The 20,804-nt window shown below is 50.3% G+C and overlaps 2 protein-coding genes across 4 annotated transcripts in view; one reads left to right on the top strand and one right to left on the bottom strand.

The window, feature by feature from the left end:
- Positions 1 to 20,804, bottom strand: part of LOC127480485 (interleukin-20-like) — a 117,298-nt gene that overhangs the window by 10,326 nt on the left and 86,168 nt on the right. Inside the window, exons 1-5 of one of the 3 annotated variants that reach the window (XM_051808685.1) lie at positions 8,149 to 8,386; positions 7,789 to 7,911; positions 3,366 to 3,474; positions 2,895 to 2,982; positions 2,145 to 2,214 (exon numbers count right to left, since the gene is read on the bottom strand). The exons of the other annotated variants lie outside the window; for them this stretch is intronic. The gene's annotated coding sequence lies outside the window, so the exon portion shown is untranslated. Of the gene's footprint in view, positions 1 to 2,144; positions 2,215 to 2,894; positions 2,983 to 3,365; positions 3,475 to 7,788; positions 7,912 to 8,148; positions 8,387 to 20,804 lie in introns of those variants that run through there. 3 annotated transcript variants of the gene reach the window in all.
- IL10 (interleukin 10) lies at positions 6,472 to 9,832 on the top strand. Its single transcript, XM_051808696.1, has 5 exons — positions 6,472 to 6,870; positions 8,190 to 8,252; positions 8,520 to 8,672; positions 9,276 to 9,341; positions 9,631 to 9,832. The coding sequence occupies exons 1-5, from the start codon at positions 6,712 to 6,714 to the stop codon at positions 9,721 to 9,723; spliced, it is 534 nt and encodes a 177-aa protein (XP_051664656.1). The 5' UTR covers positions 6,472 to 6,711; the 3' UTR covers positions 9,724 to 9,832.

Genomic DNA, 20,804 nt, shown 5'->3' with positions numbered 1-20,804 from the left:
GCTGGCTGCCATCAGCTCTGGCTTTGAATTCTCTGGGGAGCAAATGAATCACTCCAATAGCCAGGCAGAGCTGTCATAGATTTAGCTTTCACCAAAACTGAAACTCGTGTTTCAGTAAATTGGCCGTGGATTCACGACGCGACCCGGAGCCGGGTTTCGGTTTTTGGCTGGGTTTGAATCGTGCCCGTCTCAATTTCACAACCAGGAGGAGCCAAAGCTGGTTTCACTGGGGCTGGATGCACGTGAACACACACGCAGAGGCACCCAGGGAGCCCTGCTCCAGCTCTGGGGCAGAGGGAGATCAGGAATAAGAGACACCTGGCACCTCACAGCCACTTGGCTCCACTAATTCCCACATTATTTGATAGAACAACCAGCAAAAATGAGAAAAACTGGGAAAATTGGCCACTGTTTGCTTCTAGGCATGAATTCTTGGAAAGCCAGGCTACGAGGCAAGGTTAATTTTTCCAGAGGTTCATCCTCTTACCAATTCCCCTGAAAAGCTCTGCCTGGCCCTGGCACACGTGGCTCCACCAGCCTGGCCTTCTGCTAACCAGTGTCCTCTGAGCTCAGTGGAAAACTGAAGACTTGGTCCCTTGCAATGCATTTCCTCACTGCACACCCCCTTTTAGTCATAAATATAAATCAGGGCCATTGCAATTTGACTTCGTATTTCCAGCAGACACACTCCTGGCCACTTCTGAGGAGTGGGAGATGAAGTGCCCATGTCTCCTTTCCTGACAGGCAGGGACAGCCAGCAGAGTAAGTTCCCTTCAGATCTCTTAATTTCTTCTTCTTTTTTTTTTTTTTTAATCTTCTTATTTTTAAACACTGTTTTCAGAGAGAGGGGTTTTCCACCATACAGCTTCATCTTCCACTTCCTGGTTACAGCCCTCAGAAGCAGCAGGGAAAGCAACAACCAAAATAGTCACAAGTGCCTGATCCTGCTAATGAAGTAAATCTTCCTCAGACTTCCACAAAAAGATAAATCCCTGGCAAAGTGCTGAGGAAGCTCAAGGAGACCAGGGCTGAGCAGCAGTGGAGCAGACACCTCAGCTCCCCTGGAGAGCAGCAGGTCATACCCCTGGGAGCAAGAGGGTTTTGGGAATAGCTTTTCAGTGTCTGAACTCTACTGCTTTCATAAGTAAAGTTCAGCCCTCATGGCAGGGGGGAAGTTGGAAACAAATGATCTTTAAGGTCCCTTCCAACTCGAAGTATTCTATGATACCATGATGTCTTTGGCTCTCAGTAGTTAAGATGAAGTGTTTAAGATACTTGGCAGGGGAAACAGCCAGGTTGGATCACCTGTTCCCTCTGGAAAAAAAAACAGAATAAAGGAGAAAAAAAAGAAAAAAAGAGAAAACAGAAGGGAGATCTGAACACGTGGAGGTAGAATGTTTTAAACAACACATTGTAAAGCCTCTGAAACCTCTGAAAAGCACATCTGATGGATCATTTTTTAATAAATGATTTTGGAGCAGAAAGACACGGGAAATCCCCTGGCAGCCCTGGGGGGGCTGCAGCATCCCTCGAGCACCAGGCATGACCCACCAGCACGTGCAGCATCACCATCCACGGCACGTGCTCGTCTGCAACCCGTGGGGTGGCAAAGAAAGCCCAGGATTTCTAAACCCACGGCATCAGCTGCCTGGCACCACACAAAAAACCACCCCAAAACCCCACTGGGTGAGTGGCCCAGCCTGTTGTTGGCCCCAGGGCGAGGGCCTGATGCTGCTGTGGAACGTGAGTGATGCTGGCTCTGCAGCTCACCCCAGGGTCATGTTGTGCTTTGCCTTATCTGATTTCCCAAACCGTGACAACCAGTTTCTGTCTTGTGACCCTTCATCACTAGAAGTACTCTGTATTTGTGTTATTGGTCAGGGTGTTGGTGCTAAATCATGACAAAGTCAATATTCTCCAGAAGATCCACCTCCCCCCACGCCCCCCAGTAATACCAAAACTAGAGAAAAGAAACTCCTCAAAGCAGCACTTGTGCAATGAGCTGCCCGAGGGAGGAGTTGCTCAAAGTTGTTTCTGTAGAAAGCCCAAAAAAATAAAGGCAGTGCATGTGATATTTGGTTAATGGATGGTAGATTCAGGGGGGTTTTTTGGAATACTTTTAACTTACCTGCAAACAAACTCACCTGAGACAACCTCGTCCATCCTCCCTGCTCGCTCAGAGCACACACTCCTCACTCCAGGACACAAACAGGGCTGTGAGCATCAGAAAATTCCTGTCAACAGCTGATTTCAGGAGAAAATAAAAGAGGTGAAGGATAATAACACCTCTGTTTGCTTTGCAGAGTGGGAAATAGTGGATGATGACAGCCAAGGGCCTGACACTGCATCAATGGGCTCATCAGAAGGCCCAGAGACAAGAGGGTCTTGCAGCAGCACTGACCTCACCCACAGTTCTGCACACCCCTCACAGAGTGACTTAAAATGGAAAAATACATGTAAAACTGGGAATAAAGCACAGCTCACTCTCCTAGGTTGGCAGAGGGCACCCTGGAATTCCAGGGTGGGGTATTAAACAAGGATGTTACTCAATCCCTGCCTTAAGATGCAGCAGAATTCCAAATATTGTGAGTTTGATGTGTGCAATTACAAAAGTGCAAACATTTCTCAGTGAAGTTAATCACCAAAACACTGAATCTACAGATGGGAGCAAGTCTCCATCACCTGATTTTTTCATGTGACACTTCCAGCCTGATTTAGATCAAATTGAAGTTCTGGACTTTCTAAGAACTTCTTATATAAGGCTCTCTCTGTGTCATACTATAAGTCACAATTAAGTCACAATAACATTTTCCATTCATGATTAATAACACTTGAATGTTATAAGATAAACCAGTGACATGGGTTAAATTTCCAAAGAGTAATTTGGGATTTACCTGCCGAGGTCGACGTGAGTCACGTCGCAAATTCTGACAAGGGTGGTAGAAAACAGGTCTCCAGATGTGAAATATCCAACATCATGCCCTGCCAGCACAAAAAAAAACTCTTGAGGAAAAAAAAACCAGACAGTCCAGTTGATGCTTCATCAGGAACTGTTAGTCATCAGTGGAGATGAGAGAGAGAAAATGCCAGCGCTTCAAAACTGTTCTTTGCACGAGGTGAATGAAAGGCCACCCAAGCCTCTGCTTCCCCCAGGGCAGCACTGGCAGCAGATCTTCCAGATCTGAAGGGATGAGAAACGGGGGAGTTTTTGAAAAGGAGAGAAAGATTCACACCACTGTGACAGCCTGAAAGTCTAGGGGGCCCTCTGGGTTATGTCTAGAGCAGATAGTGCAGAAAATCACAGAATCACTGAGGCTGGAAAAGACCTCTGAGATCATTAAGTCCAGCCTGTGATTGATCCCCACCTTGTCAACCAGATCAGAGCAATGAGTGCCATGTCCTGTCATTCCTTAAAGGCCTCCAGGGATGGTGAGACATCTCCAGGGATGGTGTTACACAACACACAATGTCCCTCTGCCCAAGAGCAATGACAGAGATCAAGAAGGTAAAAAAAAAAAAAAAGCAAAAATTTGCCACCTAAAAACTTGCCTACATAAGAAAAGCCCCTTTAATAAGCAGGGTGAGGTGCCACCCTGCTCCAGAGGACGGGACCCTGAGGATTTCCAACCCCCAGCCCCACCAGTGCAGGGTGCCCAGGATGATGCCCAGGACAAATCTGTCCTCGTGCCACACTGTGGGGGAAAGTATTTGCCCAAAGGCCTCTGTTTTAGTGAAGAAACAGCATTCTGCTGCCCTGCTGTTTCCTGTGAACCTGCCACTCTCAGAAGCTTGTGGGAGGTGGGTAAAAGTGCACGGATGGCTTTTGAGTAACACATTTTCCTTCCTGAAATCTTCTTGGCAACCATGAAAGCTGTTTCCTAAAGGTTTAGAAGTACACCCACATCCCCCGGACACTCTTTAGGAAAAGGTGCTTTATTCATTCATGAAGCAAGGGCTGTAGTAAGTGCAGAGTCAATGCCTTTCCACAGCAGTAAGCAGAGGGTGAGTCAGAGCGAAACTGCACCGTCAAGATCTCTGACGTGGCGAAGGAAACACAGGTAAACACAGCAGAGAATCACCCTGCACAGGCCAGAGTTTCCTTTGTGGAATGGACACATTCTGGCTTACGCTGGTAGCGACCAGAAAACACAGGGCAGGTTCCAAAACAGGGAGGAGGGGACGGCGCGAGGCCGAGGAGCGCCCGGCTGTCAGACGAGTGACTTCACGGAGAGCCACGGGTGGCTCAAAATAAGAGAAGTTTGGAAATGAGCACTCAGCTCCTTGGCAGGATGGAAGGAGGCTTCTGGTGCTGCTGCAGCACCAGCTCCTGCTGATGCCAGGGGGCATTCCCAAAGCCTTGCATCCCGTGAAAACACCAGCACCTCAACCTGCAGCCGAATGTCCACTTTGCTGCAGGGGACCCGTCCAAGCTGTTGTTCTGAACAAACTGAACTGTGAGGCTGAAGTTTACTAACGCCTTGGCATGGCAGAATTTGCACATGAATGATTTTGAACTGCTAGAATTTTATTCTAGAATGGACAGGTTGTAATATGAAACTTAAATCGGATTCTGTTCACACGTTTGTTACCTCATGCTTACATCCTGAATGGTTAAGCAGTTCATAGACTGTTTAATTAAGTCATTGCATGGTGACTTAATGTAGGTCATCACACCCTTGTAGGGTGGGAGACAAGAATTTTAGAATTTAGAATTTGGAGGGAAGTGCCTGGGGCTGCATCCTTCACCCGAGGGAGTGGGTTTAGCTCCAGGATTTGGTCCAGCACATTGGCTCCTGCCAACATCACACTCAGTGACTTTATGTATCAGCCTCAATACCCTCATGAAGCTTAAACAGCTGTCCAGCCCTTGGCACTGAAGATTTATTGACCCCTGGCAGGTTCAAGTTAAAGCAAAGGAAGCAAAAACTTTCCCCAGGGAAAAGTGGGATCCTGCCTGTGAAAATCGAGCTTAAAACCACTGGGTTTTGTCCGAGCCTTCTGCCCTTCTCCTTTCTGGTCCTTCTGCTGCCAGCCAAGGGGAAAAAAACACGTAGCTGAGCTAGGACAGGGAAAGAAAAATGGGTCACCAAAAACATGACACACGCCGTGATTCAGATGCACTGTGAGCCTGCACCTCGCTTCCCCAGCGCCCCTGGAAGAGGCACCAACAACCAAAAAACCCAAATCACAGCCCAGGATCCCACACTGTCCCCCTCAAACCCTCCAGTTACTGGTGTTTCATCCCCTTTCCCCTGACTCACACATACGCACACCAAACATTCCTCCTTGTAAAAATAAACAAAAAAATCTCAGTGTGCAAGAACAAACAATACTTTGCATTTTTCCAGCATTTTTCTCACAACAAGTTCCTAAACAGAGGTCTGGAAACTCAACCTGAAGGAATCTCAGTGTGATGGAGGAGATGAGAATTTAAGGGATTTGTCCCCTGCTGGAGGCAGGCTGGGAAGAACGAACTATTTCGAAATAGCACGAGAGATTTTAAATAAAACCCTCTGATTTTAAGAAAGCTAAATTTATTTCCCCTTTCACTTTCTTGGATACCACATTCCCGAATTGATAAGTGAAATCTTTATCATGAGGAAGTGGGGGTGTGGGTTGTGGACTGATTTATATGGAAAGAGATCAGAAAAGAGAGGGAAGTGGAAAACGAGGAGACGTCAGAGGAATTATCTCCAGCTCTGGAGAGGCAACTTTATCAGAGCTGGGACAATAAGTCCCAGTTAAGACAGGACACAGAGTCTTTAGAGCCAGCACGGGATTGCTTGGATGGGGCTTCTGTCCATTTCTAGGAAACGAAATGGGATTTAAGAGCCTGAAATACGGATATTCATTACCTGCTTGTGCATTTTAACCCCATGAACCAATGTTAAAACAGGGGCACAAACTCTGTTCTGGGGGAGCCCAGAGGGACTGGAGCAGCCACATCCATGGCTGAGCTCTTCCACAGCATCCCCACCCATCATGGAACTGATCCCATCAGCATCCAGACACTTCACCAGCTAAAATTTGGGAGCGCAGCCTCTGAGCTTGAAAATTCACATGGGCTTCAGCAGACACATGCATTAACTGAAAAAAAAAATTATCTAATTAAAAATGGAGATTTCAGACGATTATGTGTATTTGCAGATTAACTTTCAAATGCCAAAAAAGGAGACAGTGTGTTTGTACAGGTTCACAAAAAGCAAAGCTGCTGAATGATGCAATGCTGCAGGTTTCATACACAGATGCAAAAGTAGCAACACTTTTTTTCATTCCAAGGATAGGACATTCATCTAAATATAAAAAGTGACTGTGAGAATAAAAAATTAACCTCACACAGCACCTTGGCTTCTTCATGTGTCTGCAACTTTCCTCTTCAGCTACATTTAAATTTACAAGAAACAAGTAATGAAAAAAAAAAAAAATTGCAGAGTCTAAGCACAAAAGAATTGATGGGGTGTGAGGAGAGGAGGGAGGTCAAGAGAACAGGAAACCCAAGTTGACGGGAAACCCAAGTGACATTTGGGTTTAATGAATGACTTAAAACCCCAATATTGCTCGTCAGGAAACGGGGGAGAGGAAATGGAGCCATTTTTTGAGAGTATAAATGAGGGGCTCCATCAAGGTGAAAGTTGCAGATCTGGCTTCATACCCTCCTGAGAAATCCACCCGAGAGCTGGACCAAGAGGGAAGCAGCCCCTTTCCCACAGCATGAGAACCTGCTCCAGCTGCAAAGCCATGCCCATCCTGCTCCTGCTGCTCCTGGCTGCCGGCGCCCGCTGCCAGCCCTCCTGCCTGCACTTCCCCCAGCTCCTGCCTGCAAAGCTCAGAGAGCTGAGAGTCAAGTTTGAGGAAATCAAGGACTATTTTGTAAGTATCACCCCGCTCGTTTGTTTGCCTCTCTGTTTTTGCAAAGTTCAGTGATTTGGAGGGGAAGAGCTTCCTCTCTGCAGAAATGATTTAGTGCGTGCGTTGCGTTACGGGTGAGCGAGAGAGGTTCGGTTTCATTGCTCGCTGAGAGGCAGCACACGAGGGTTTTCTTCCTAGTTTTAGTTACAATGAACTCGAGATTTCATAACGAAGCTTTGTGAACCTCAGCTGCCAGGCTTCCCGCTAAATGAAATCCCACCAAATTAATCACTGGGTTACACGGGAAGGAAATTGTCCTTCCTTCAGGGCAGTGAGGTCCAGCCTCGCCTCGATGCTGGGTGAAAAGGGAAATCTTTTGCTACAGGCTTTTGCTTTGAAAGGACCACAAAAGCGTGCACAGGGTGTTTTATGGCTGGAGAAACTCCACAGTAACTGGACACCTGCTTTGGTGTCCGTGCAAGGTCACTGCTCTGCTGAGAAAACAGCACAAGATGCACTCAGAGCATCTGTCACGGCATCAGTACTGACAGAGATGGCTGGTCACATCTTTGTTACTGTTTTGGTTGATGTCAGTGTGTTTTAGCAATAAAACAAGGTAATTCTCCAGATGAAATCTCAAACTAATGTCATGGCTTGTATTTATTATCAACTGAGTGCAGCCAAGACTGCAGATCTAAATCTTGCTGTAAATCTCCCAGATAACATTTGGAAGGAGTATTTTTAACCTCTCAGGACAGCTTTTGAATCTCTTGGTGCCATGGGGTCATTCTTTGTGTGGTGCAAGCCCACTCCACTGAAGCTCTTTGGTCTTTCAGAGCTGCTGGTGCAACAGAGGCACCACGAGAACAAACTCCCTTTTTCCCCATCAACTAGAGACTTACAGAGGTAACAAAACCCGGGGGATTAAACCCTCTTGACCTGGCAGACAGGCTGGAGTGGCTTCCAGGGGTTGCCATTGCTTTGACACCTCTCTGGAGAGCGTTGCAGTCTCCAGCAGCACTCTCAGACAACACCCCGAGCAGCCAAAGCGAGTGTGTGGCACTGGTGGCAGAGAGAGGAGTTTCACATTGACAAAATCAATATCACTAAAGATTGTGATTTCATTGTCTTCCTGTCCTGACCCAGCAGTCCTTGTGTTGCAAGATTATGGACCAAAGAACTGGTGACTCCTGTTCCTGGTGTCACTGTGCTCTGCACACACGTGTGCTGCAGGGAGAGCACAAATGCAAACAAGAAAAGGATCAGTTGATTAGACAGAGTGAAAAGAGTGTTGATTACCTGCCTAAAAAGGCTCACATTTCCATTGCATCCTCCCACAGCAGTCAAAAGATGACGACCTCAGCATCCAGCTGCTCAGCTCCGACCTGCTGGATGAATTCAAGGTAAGAATCACAGCTCTCCCGTCTGAGTCCCTTCTCCTCCTCCATCCTCCGGCGGGTGTTTCCTGAGAGAGGAAGCAGCCTGGAAATTGGGGCATTTCCTAAAGTCGCTCCAGGACAGCCCGGCAGCCCCGCAGTGCCCCGTGTGCCCGCGGCGGGGCTGCCGCGGCTCCGACCGCCGGGGCGACTTTGATTTAAAACAACACCCTCGCCCGTCGGTGCCGCTGGCCATCCCCCCCCTCCCAACCTGCTTCCCTCCTCTCGCCCCAGGGGAGCCTGGGCTGCCAGTCGGTGTCGGAGATGATGGGGTTCTACATGGAGGAGGTGCTGCCCAGCGCCATGAGGACCAGCGCGCACCACCAGCAGAGCGTGGGCGACCTGGGCAACCTGCTGCTGAGCCTGAGGACGATGATGAGGCGCTGTGTGAGTGGGGCTCAGCGTCGCGGGGACAGTCCCAGAGCAGCAGGAGGGTGGGCAGAGGGTCCCCAGGGGCAGGGCGGTGGGGTGGTGTAAGGGTGGAGGAGCAGGGATCCAGGCAGGCAGGAGCTGGCAGGGCACACAAGGATGGGGTTTCTGCTCACCAGGCTTGCATTAGTCAGTGATGATGCCCAGCAGCACCACTTGCAGCCAGTCCTGCACAAGAGTCTGGCTGAAGGGACAAGGGGAGGGTCTGTCCTTTACCTGGGTGCTGGAGCCACGTGGCTCTGCGATGATCCCTCCCAAAATCCCCCCTGGTGCATCTCCGGAGTCAGACGGGATGAATCCTGCCCTGGGCAGAGAGCTCCTCACCTGGGGCTGGCAGCAAGGGCTGGGGACGGGCTGGGGGTCCAGGCTCGGGTCACACTTTCAGCAGGGCACGGCGCTAAAAAGCTCTAATTGCTGCCCCAGAGAGCTCCGTGGCCACAGAGGGGGAAGGGAAAGGTGGGGAGCGGCACTGAGGAGGGGCAGGAGGACGGGAGAGCCAGAACCACACCCCGGGCAGGAAACCCCTGGGGCTGAAGCCGTTGTTTTTTATCCCTTCTGCAGCACAGATTCTTCACGTGCGAGGAGAGGAGCGAAAGCATGAAGCACATAAAGGACACGTTCAACAAGGTGAGGTCCTGCTCACACGGCTGCACCAAGGGGGAGGAACTCGCTGTTCCAGCAAGACAGAGATCTTACTGATGGCTTCAGCTTAGGAGGGAGAACCCAAAAAAGTCTTTAATGCATAAATACCTAAGGCAGAGGAATCCAGAGGGTGGTGCTTGAAGGAGGAGCTGGGGGGTTCCCCCAGGGAAGTTGGGCAGAGAAGCAGGAGGAGGAGGGAGGAGAAGTTGTACAGTGATTGTACATCCCAAATATCGTCTCAGTTCCACTAAACACACTCGGCTTTCACCTGCAGATGAACCAGAACGGGATCTACAAGGCCATGGGAGAGTTTGACATTTTCATCAACTACATGGAAAAATACTTGACAATGAAGAGAAGGAACTGAGGATACCCCTGGCTCTGCCTTTTCCACACCAAATCGTGCTATTTGTTCAGAAATCAGGCTGCAAGAGCTTAAATTATCTCAGGGTTCAGTTATGGGTCAATAACTTCCAGTTCACTATTGTATTTAAAAGTTATTTTTTTAGAATTCAATATTTATTACTTTTAATACCTCAGTGTTAATGTTTACAATATGTTTTCAAGAAGAGCATGAGCTTGGAAAATACTATTTATTGTTCCATATTTTAATACTGTTTATCATAGTGCTACTTTATTCATAGCTTCCAAACACCCAAAGCAGCATTTTTCTGGAGAGCAGACAATGGACAGAGTTTATACCAAGTGAAATTCCACTCCTGGTCAGGAGGAATTCCAGCTCTGAGATGAACAAAATTTAAGCAAATTAGACTCTCCTTATGTTCTATTTCTCTATTTATTTATGCAATCAGATATTTTTATGTTTATGAAGGGGAGGACCTGTACTCCCACAAACACAGCAACAGCTCAGTTAATCTACCTCTAGATTTCAACATATAGATTAGTCCAGATTAAAGGAAAAAAAACAAATAGTAGTAGAAATTAAATGTTTGGTTCTAATAGAACTTGGCTTAAATATTGCTAAATATCTGCCCTCCAGAGCTGCTGGGTTGGCCACTCTGCACTTTCAGAAGTTAATCTTACTATTTTCCAGTCTTTGATTGGGTTTTACTCACTGTTTTATTGTCTATTTTCTTTTATAAGTTAGAGGATATTTAATTAACCACCATTTTAAGGTGGCTTGTGTAATTTGCATTCAAATCCATGAAGCTGCTTCCAGCACTGACAATATCGGGGTTTGGTTTCTAATCCCCACGTGCTACAGGGGGGAGGCTGCAGGGAGAGCACCCCCAAAAGTGGCTGATTTTAGGGGTTACCTTCCTCCTCAGTCCAGTCTCCTGTGGGGGAGAGGGAAATGCCACAGCCCAGAGGCATTTACTTCTAATATTTAGAAGTAAAAGGGCCCCAATACGATGAAACACTGCCAGTCTGCTGTTTGCTTCGTAAGTCCCCGCTGAAGAGAGGCTATTTATAGTGGATTTATTCTTTGTGTACATTGATGGTGACAGAAGGGCATTCCTGCTGGCAGCCTGCCCGCCTGGGAACTGGTTATCCCAGAGTTAGGGCTGGAATGCTGCTCCCTGGATCCGCTCCTCCTGCTGAAAGCAGCGGGGTGGGCACGGGCTCAAGGGCAGTGTGGGGGCCAAACACTCTAAAACTGCAATTAAGCTTCTTACCAGGACACGTTGAGCTCCCGCTGAGCCAACTCTGTGCTTGTTTTTTCCACCAAACACCTCGACTTCCACGCTGGAGGAGAAGCAAGGACAGCCCTGGAGCCGTGGTGAGAGCCAAGAGCAAACATCAGCTCCACTCCTGGGGGGGGTCACGCTGGTGGGGGGGCTTCTGTCGCTGTGTGAACTCTTGCCTATTTATCTGTATGAAAAGAAATCTTTTATTTTTGCTAATAAAGACCTCCTAATGAGCCAAGCCTCTGTTGTGTTCTTGCAAGCTGCTAACAGGGCTGTAAATCAGCAGCAGAGCATAGATCCTGTGCCCAGTGTCACCGTGCTGGGAAAGAGCCCAGTGGGCACAGATCCAGGTGGGAAGGACCACCCAGGAGGAGCTGAATGCATTAATGGCCAGGGAAGTGAGGAGACCTGAGGTCCTCACGTTTAAAAGCAAATTTCTGACAAAATACCTGGCAGGGATCTCCTACAGCAGAGAAACACCAGCCCCAAGGTACTCCATGGGTCGCTCCAGCCTCTTCAGCCTCTAATTAGCAACTGTTTCAGGCACTGCCCTTTTCAGAGTGGCATTTACAGTTAAATAACTGGTTATGTGCCCAAATGTCATTGATAATCACCCCTGGTTTACAGGAGAGAGCACTGCTGCCTCTGTTTACCTGCTGGGATGTTTTCAAATTCACGTCTGTTCTCAGTCAGGATGAGACCTTGATCCTAGATCAGATAGCAGACACCAGCTAAAAACCAGACTAACATAAATCAACAACAGAACTTGTTTTTCCCAGGCTGGAGGTTATGTATCTATGCAGGTGGATCCCTCAGCACGTCCTGAACAAAACCCAAGTGGGCATGCACGTGGGAATTCACAGCTCTGTTGTTAATAAACCCAGAATTCAAGCAGTATAACCATCTCCAAAGTGCAGCCCAGCTCTGGTGGCTGCTGGCAGGTACCCACCGGGTCACATTCCTGTTTCACTTTCGAGCCTCTTTCATTTTCATCCCCTCAGCCCTTTAGCAGACTCCAGGTGTTTGTGACAGTACTGAGTTTCCTTCTTCACTGGATTGGAAGCAAATTTTTTTTACTTTATACCACAATTTCTAAGCCTGTTTCTGCCCAGACTCCAGCCTGATGTGGGTCAGTGGAATCACTGACTTTGCCCCAGGAGGGGATTCTTGTTCTCAGCCAAATCTGCGCTTACAAGCACTGCTTGAAGCTTCCCTCCAGGCAGGTCTGCTCCTCACGCTCCCCCAGCCCCTCTGCACCTATTTTCATCCCTTTTGTATAACTTTTCTTCCACAGGGAGGCAGGAAGCAGCTCTCAGAGCCGTCACCAGCTCAAAGCAGGAGCTCAAGGAGCCTCGTGAGCGAAACTGGAGCCTGGGCTCTGCCTCGCGCGTGGAAAGGGCAACGTCAGCTCAGCTGTGGAGAGTTTCTCAGTAAAGCTCAGTCACTCTGGTTAAATAACCACAGGAAGGAAGCAGATGGAATCCTTGTGCTGTACAGAGAACAAAGGTTTCCAGGGACCTGATGCTACGGGAGTTGTTTGATTCAGAAGAAGGAGGAGACGGAGCAGGTCGACATTCCGGGTGGGATGGCTGCCTGCTCGTGGGGGATCAGGGGGGGAGAGGAGGTGGGGAGAGGCAGCTGAGCCCCTCTGAAGCAGAGCTGGGGAGCTGGAGGGACTACAGAGAGGGCTCCCAGCCCTGGCCACAGATCTGAGCCAGGGGGACATTCCCTGCTAGATTCCATGCAAGCCACATGCAAAGATGTCTGTGCCATTTGTCACCAAAACACGGGGATGTTTGTGTCATGACACAGATTTGGTGGGCAGAAGCACATAAACATATCTCATCTCTGACTAAACATATGTATCATGTCCAAGAAGATTTAGGAAATCCCAGCAGAAGCCATCTGGGAAACCAAAGGCAGCATCTCCCCTGGAGAAGTGACATTTCCAATGGAGGAGGAATCCCCATGATTCATTTCTGACCATGTCCTCAAGCAACATTTTCCCATTGCTGGACCAGCCCTGTCCACAACAGCCCATCCCTGCCAGGATGCTCTGCTTAAGTAAACCCTCTGGGTATTTTTTTCCCTGAACTGGGAGAGTCAGGGCGCTGTCACAAGTCATCCAGGTGACTCCTGGCACCTCCCTCCAGCCAGAATTCCTGCACCAGCATCACCCAGTGCCTCTCCAGGCTGCACCCTGACCCAACACCTGTGTAGGGAGCGGGTAGACCCTTTGGGCCCCAACATGAACATACACATGCCAAAAATATCAGTGTCTGGGGGGAGGAACCAGAAAAAAACAGTCTTTGAATGCAGCAGCACGATGCCATCACAGACTGAAGCAGCAGTGGGTGAGATGAGCCTAACTGAGCTGCAGCACTGGGCTGGGGTTCAGCCCTGCCTCTGCTGTGCTGGATCCCACCAGCTGCAGGGTGAGACCCCAGGCACAGAGTCACTGAGTGGTTTGGAAGGGACCTTAAAGATCACAGTAAAGATCACCCAAATTCCAAGCTGTCCCCGCCACGAGCAGGGACAGCATCCTCTTGCAAACCAAAATAGGACAGTGCTCCCCTGCAATCCCCTTCTGTGTTCAACCTCCTGCTTCCCCTGCAGCCCCAAAAGCTGCTGCATGGGGCAGCTGCATGTCCCTTATCCCCCATCACTTAGTGCTGAGGTAGTTCCTGCCAATCTCAGTGTCGGTCTGGGTGTTACAGTAACAGCACAAAACCATCGCCTAGATCAAAGGAGGTGGTTTTCTGGTTTTGTTATCCCACAGAAGCAAATGGTTTCCTTGCTGGGTATCCTCCCCCTGAGAGCACAGCCCGCTGCCTGATCAGCAGCCCTGATGCCTGGGAGCCTGAGTCATTCACCTGACCTTGGCTGTGCTGACACAAGGATGAGCTTCCCACCAGCCCCAAATCTGCATCTCCACCAGGTGCCACAGAGCTTTCTGTCTGCTGCAGGCTGCATGTGGTTAAAGCACTTCTTGGGTTAGGAAAAAAAAAAAGTTTACATAGTAAACCCTAGAGGAAAACAGAGTTGGTGTAAATACAGAGAAGAATTATCAGACCTGCAGTTCCCTGCTCTTGAAGAGCAGAGAATCACCATTAGGCCAGAAACAAACCTGCTGTGAACTCCATGACCAATCCAGACATCATAACACAGCCAACACTACATAAAAATCCCATTTCTGCCGCCCAGCCAGTCAGTCGGGGGGAAAAACGGTGGTTTCACAAGTGCTTTGGTTCAATTGCTGTAATTTGTGCACGAACACACAGGGAAAAGACTCCTGAGGACTCCAGAAGTCTCTGAGCATCAGCTGCTCCCAGGACACAAGGAAGTTTCACTTAAAATAAGGAACATACCAAGGGCAGCAACATGAGAGCATCTGCTGTCTGGGGGAGCTGCTGCTTCTGCTTTTGCTTTTTTCTCTTTGGAAATTGTCCTCAAAGCCATAAGCACCCAGTGCTGGACAGCATGTACTTGCTGTCAGGAAAGTAATTAATCTTCTTCATCATCTCCTGTTGGCCACCATGGGGAGGGCAGACGAGCTGATCCCAAGCTGAGCACCGTGGTGGAAGTGTGTCCTGGACACAGCAGGACAGACAGACTTCTCCTCTCGTGGGCTAGGATTGAGGGATGAAACCACACTGGCCTCTTGGAATAGGAAGAAATTCTCAGTTGGCACAAAGCAGATGAGAACCTTCTCCAGGACCCTTCAACCTCCCAAGGTGCCACGAGGACAAGGGACACATCTTTTGGTGATAAGAGGGACCTTTAAGCACAAAAGGAGCAAAATCAAAACAAGCAAACTCTGGGGTTTTTTTTTGAACTGCAAAAGCTTTCAGAACTTTCCACATTTTGCTGTGGTTACAGTTAACATTTGTCATTTAACTTCAACTGGCTGCAACCACTCAGCCCCACGCAGCTCCTGCCTCTCTGCGTCCTAGATTTTGGCAGCTCGTGACCGAAACTGGGGCTTTTGGCATGAAAGAGGCCAGAGGGAGCAGCAAAAACAGGGCTGTGAGCCCCAGCTGGGCACTTACATCACCCAGGGGAGAGGGGGGAAGCAGCACAGCCCCAGTTCTGCCACTTTCTCATCTCAGGTGGCGAAAGCCTGACTAATCCCGGGTGCAGGAGGGCACGGGATTACTAAAGCTGGGGGCACAGTGCCACAGCTGCACTGGGGGGCACAGTGCCACAGCTGCACCTTCAGTGCTCAGGGCCCAATTTCTGGGAAGGGCTTGTCTCCATCTCCCAGGGCCAGCGTTCCTTGGGCCCGTTGGGGTGCAGCCAAAGGGCAGGACACCAGCTCTGAGCAACCTTCTGAGCGTGGGGAACCAGCACATCTCACCCCTCCCTGTCAGGCTCCACTTTCGGTGTCTCAGCAAGTGAAATCTAAGCCTGACACCCTTTCATCTGTGCTCTGGCTTTACACAAAAGCTGGAGCAGCAGCAGTTCCAGTTGTCTCATAGCGAGAGTTCAGGGGCACCCATGGGGTCTGGCACACGTGGAGGGGCTGGGGGCTGCCCTGTCCCACTCTCAGCACTGCCAGGAGCCTTTTTGGCCTCAGCATCAGTGCAGGTGGCAAACAGGGCACCCACAGGGCTCCCACACGAGGCTGATGGTGGGTGCTCCTGCTTTCAAGAACCAACAACACTCTCTCTGTAAGGGCAGACAGGTGCTGGCAGCATCAGCCTTGCCAGTGTCACTATCCGGGGACAGAACCCAGAGCTGCAAGGTGGGAACCCCACAGAGGTTATAGAGGAACAGGCTTTGCTCCTCTGGGAAGCCAAACAATTGTTCAACTGTCACTTTGTGCCCTGCAAAAGCCCAGTCATCATTTTTCTAAAGGTTTTAAAGTCTGAGGACGGATTATTTGGGAGGAAGGATTTCACCAGCTGCCCTAACATCAACTTTTCATCTCTCCTCTAAGGCTGCACAGCAGAGCTTGCCCTGACCCTTTTCTGAGTTCTGCAGGTTCCTCTCACAAACTCCTCTGCCCTCCAACCACATGGGAAGACACAAGACAAGTAGGAGAAAAGTGTAGGTTAATAGATTCCACAAAAAATGAAGCCCTTAAGAACCAGCCAGCACAGTGCTCGTTGATCAGGCCCCGTACACAGCCATTCCCACCCTGCTCCACCAGGAAGGGTCCAGCATTCCAGTACAGAGCTTCAGGAGTCACCCACCTCCCTCTCCAGGTGCAGCATCAGGACTGTGAGGGGAAGGGGGTACCAAGCAGCCCCAGGACTGCACCCCACGCCCCCCATCACCAGGTTAAAGACAGTGGGTGGAAGGGATAGGAACAGAAGGGATTCAGCCCCAACACCCCAACCCGGTGGAAACCTTGCAAGATCCCTGCTGACAGTTTAAAGCAGGCAAAAAAAAAAAAAAACAACAAACCAAAAACATTATAAAAGGGGTTATGGGACCAGGAAAGCCACACCATTCCCCCGCAGACGGCGAAGGGGGGGTTGAGTGGTGCTGCAGAGACGTTTGGGAGCTCCGGGGTTCTCAGCAGGGCGCCCGGTTTCGGCGAAGCTCCGTTTCCCACGTGCCGCGCCGGGCTCCGCCGGCAGCCGAGCCCCCGGGAGCCGAGCCCCGGCTGCCCCAGAAGGTTTCACAATGACTCAGGGCCGGTTCCCTGAGCGGTACAGAGCCCGGGCAGGCTGGGGGAGCAGCACCCGGCAGGAACAGCCGCCGCTCTCCCTCCCCGCGTTGCGCTGAATCGCCGGGTCCCGGCACATCCTGGGGCTCCGGGGAGGATTCGGCTCCCGGCGTCAAAACTCAGCCCCGGGGAGGCTCATGAGCATGGAATCACAGGCTGGTTTGGGTTGGAAGGGACCTTAAAGCTCATCTCGTTCCACTCCCCTGCCATGGGCAGGGACATGTTCCACTGTACCAGGTTGCTCAGATCCCTGTCCAACCTGGCCTTGGACACTTCCAGGGATGGGGCAGCCACCACATCTCCAGGCCACCTGTTCCAGTGTTTCACTACTGTAAAAAATATCTTCCTCATGTCTAGTCCAAATCCACCTTATATTAGTTTAAAACCAGTATCCCTTGATGTCTCACGACAAGCCCTTTTAAAAAGTTTGTACCCGTCTTTCTTAGAAACCCTTCTAAATACTGAAAGGTGACAAAGCAGCAGCCTGACAATGTGAGGCCACAGAGATGCACAAACCCTGTGACACTTCTGAGTGCCACCCCAACCACCAATCCATTAATTCATGGAAGTGTGTGGTACAGAGGCACTGACTCGCTCTTGGGGCCGTTAGGATGATGATGCAGAGGAAGGAAGGGCATTGAAATTGTTCCCATCCATGCCAGATCCTCAGATGCTTAAACCACAGTGCTTCCCTGGGCTTTTTGATGGAAGAGGAGACGGAAATTTCAGCCCACAATGCAGGGAGATAACCCCAGGTGGACAGGGATGGCAATCCAGCAGTTTAACCCAGGCAGTTCTCATTTTCTGCCTTGTGACCTGCTGCCTTTCATCTCTTGGCAGGGTCTCTCCACCATTTCATCACACCCTGAAGCAACAAAACCACCTCCTTTGCTCCAGGGCTGGACTACAAGGTTCCTTTCCTGGCAGTAGCACCAAGTTTACTTTTCCCTGAGCTGAAACTTCGTTTCCTGACTCTTTTGCAATGCTGAGCCCAACTGCTGCGACCAGCACATCTCACACACCCTCTGCACAACCTGCCTCCTGCTCCTGGCTCTGTCAGAGCTGCTCTGGATTTGCAGAGCACTGAGGAACAGCTTTGCCTTGCCCTGTTGGAAAAGCTGCTGCAAAAGTCTAGAGCTGGATTCCTGTGGGCCTCTTTTAACCTAATGGGACAATTTCTGGAGGGAAAGCTGCTGTTAGCAAAAAGCACATCTTGTTCCTTTGCTTTTACAGCCAGGTTTCCATTAGCACCCATCACTACCTGTCATTTTCCAGCCAGCTCCAGACAGCCCTCAGCAGGATCCCTCCAATCCCAGGTTTGAGCAAGCCTGATGCCAACATATCTTTTATAAATCCAGCATTTTTGAGCATTAAGAAATTTAGCTGTGCTCATCCCAAGCTTCACAGCAGGAAATCCTGACAATCCTCTGATGTGCCCAATCCTAACTCTTAAAAAAATACAACTGTCATCTGATTTTTCACAGGAATTTTTGCTTTTTTGAGTTGTCCATCTTACCAGCAGCTGTACCCAGGGTACAAACCAACCTAGGTCAGAAAGGCAACCAAGTCAAAGCCTCCTTGGCCAACAGAAGACAACAGATGGCTGCCATTAGATTTAGAGCAGGTCTGCAAGTACTGAGAGCCCAGGCACAGAAAAACACCTAGCCTCAAGAGTAAATCAGTACAATAAATAGTAAATAACCCTCTTGATCAGAAAACAAGGGACACAAGTGAAAACAGCAACCAGCTGAGTGCTCCTCTGGTGCCATTGCACAATGTGCCTTCCTGTCCTGCACATCCACACAAGCCACAGAACATTTTGTCCTCCTGGGGTTGTCCAGAGTTGACCAACACCAGGGGAGCACAGCAAACCACCTCTGGAGGAAGGGGAGAGGACAGGCTGTCAGCCATCCAGGCTTCACCTCCATCCTTGCAAGAGCAGCAGCTCTTTTCTTGTGTTGACAGACTAAGAACAGAGCCCTTCGTGATTCATCTCTCCGGCAGCAGCAAACACCGATGATCGACCTGGAGCAGGGCCAGGCTTTTGATCAAAATCGCCTCAATAGCGAGAAAAATATATTTTTTTTTTCCCCTCAGCAGGAAGTTTGCTGCTAAAAATAAAGGGTGAGGAGAGAGGGGTTATTTTCCTGCTAGCTACTGAAAATTAAAAATATTGCAGTGAACCTTTCACATATTCCTTTGAAGTCAGCAGGTCGTGCATCCCCAGGTTTCCGTGCTCTGCTCCCACCACAGCTGACTCCTGCAAAGAGCCGTGGCCATCATCTCCCACAGGTCCCAGGCCAGCACCCTAATCAAAGATATTCTATCCTGGCTCCCCTTGGAGTGTTTTTCCCAAGGGTGATAGAACCACAGAATCCCAGAACTGTTTGGGTCGGAAGGGACCTTAAGGCTCAACTCGTTCCAACCCCCCTGCCCTGATGTGCAGCATCAACCTCATCTCCCCCAGCCAAAACCAGATTCCTTCCTGCTGCCTCTTCCATCCTTACCTGATCCCAGGAGCACACAGCCCCCCAGCATTCCCCCAGTTCTCTCCACTGTTCTCCAGCCGATTTATTTACAGTGCCTCGTGACCAAACCTGCCCCAAAATTTTGCTTTCAAACCTAAAGCAACAAAATCTCGCCCCGCATGAGTAAGCCCGTTCTCACCCGACGCCCACACTGCCCCAGCTATTCCTTTTAGTATCAACAGCTTTACAGAAAACAGACCTGGGGTTTATCCACCCAGGCACTGAAAGCAGTGACAGAAAGAGAGAGTCTGGGTGCTGCAGCGAGTGCACGGCCCCTCTGAAGGGAGATTTCTGCTGGGGAGGGAGGAAAGTGGAGGGTGGAGGGGGTGACACCATGGGCACCCTTTCTCCAGGAGCTGGGAGGTTCAGGAGAGCCCTGGGAGCTGCAGGATTACCCTGGGAGACCTGCTCTGCACTGATGGCTTCAATACCAATGCCAAAATGGGGAGGATGGAGTGGGGAACCAGCCCTGGGAGCAATCCCACAGCTGGATGGTCACTGGTGCTCGTTCCACGCTGCTCTTTCCTCCCCAAAACCAGACAGAAAACATTTCGAGCCGCAAACCTTCCCACTGGAGTCAAGATTTGTGTCAGTGAGCCCCGTAATTTCCAGAACAGGATCTCAGTAATAAAGGAAACCTGAACCTCAGCCCCCCGAGACGACCTCAGGGTTGGGTTCATTTACCAGGATTACGTTTGTTTAGGAAACCTGTTCTTTTTTTCCAAAACGCTGAAGCTGCGCAAGCCCGCGAGCCCCTGCGGCCGCTGCGGGACGGAAAATCCTGCCTGTGCTTCACACCTCTGAGCTCTGCCGTCCACGTTTCCTCCCTGTGCACGCAGGCGTGAGGCACTGCCGGGCTGTGAGCTCACTGTTTTGGAACTCAGCAGCTGAAGACGCTGCTCCTCCCAGCTCGGCTTCCGCAAGGGAAGACCGGAGGAGGACTCTGAAGCTCCAGCTCCCTCCTCGCAGAACCTCTGTGGGATTTGACCCCCACTGCTCTACCTGCCCACCCCGGCAGCCCCTCAGCTGCTTAGAGTCACTGAAGGGTTTGGGTTCAAAGGGACCTTAAGGCTCATCTCGTTCCACCCCCTGCCACATGCAGGGACACCTTCCACTATCCTGGCTTGTTCCAAGCCCCGTCCAACCCGGTCTTGGACGCTTCCAGGGATGGGGTAGCCACAGCTTCTCTGGGCAACTTGTGCCAGGGCCTCCCCACCCTACAGGGAACAATTTCTTCCCAATACCCAATCTAAACCTGCTCTCTGTCAGTTTGAAGCCATTCCCCTTTGTCCACACCCTTGTGAACAGAGCAGGGATGCGCAGGAGAGCCGAGGGAGCTGTGGCAGGACCATCCTGTTTCTTCCCCCAACATGAGCAGGAGGAGGATGAGGAGACCACTTCCTCCAGCTCCCAGCAGCCCCAAATCCCAGCACAGAGGTGACAGCAGGCACTGGGCACAGCTGGTGGCAGCTGCAGTCCCCGAGGCCACGTGTGCCCCAGCACCCACGACACCGGATGCGCAGTGTCCCCTGCCGGCACCCGGGTGCAGCACCCACATCCCACATCCCGCATCCCACATCCCACATCTCACATCCCA

Source organism: Manacus candei, unplaced genomic scaffold (assembly GCF_025592945.1).
Source record: "Manacus candei isolate 608988 ecotype Guabito, Panama unplaced genomic scaffold, ASM2559294v1 h1tg000073l, whole genome shotgun sequence".
Classification (NCBI taxonomy): domain Eukaryota; kingdom Metazoa; phylum Chordata; class Aves; order Passeriformes; family Pipridae; genus Manacus; species Manacus candei.
This window is presented reverse-complemented; position numbering and strand designations above follow the sequence as displayed.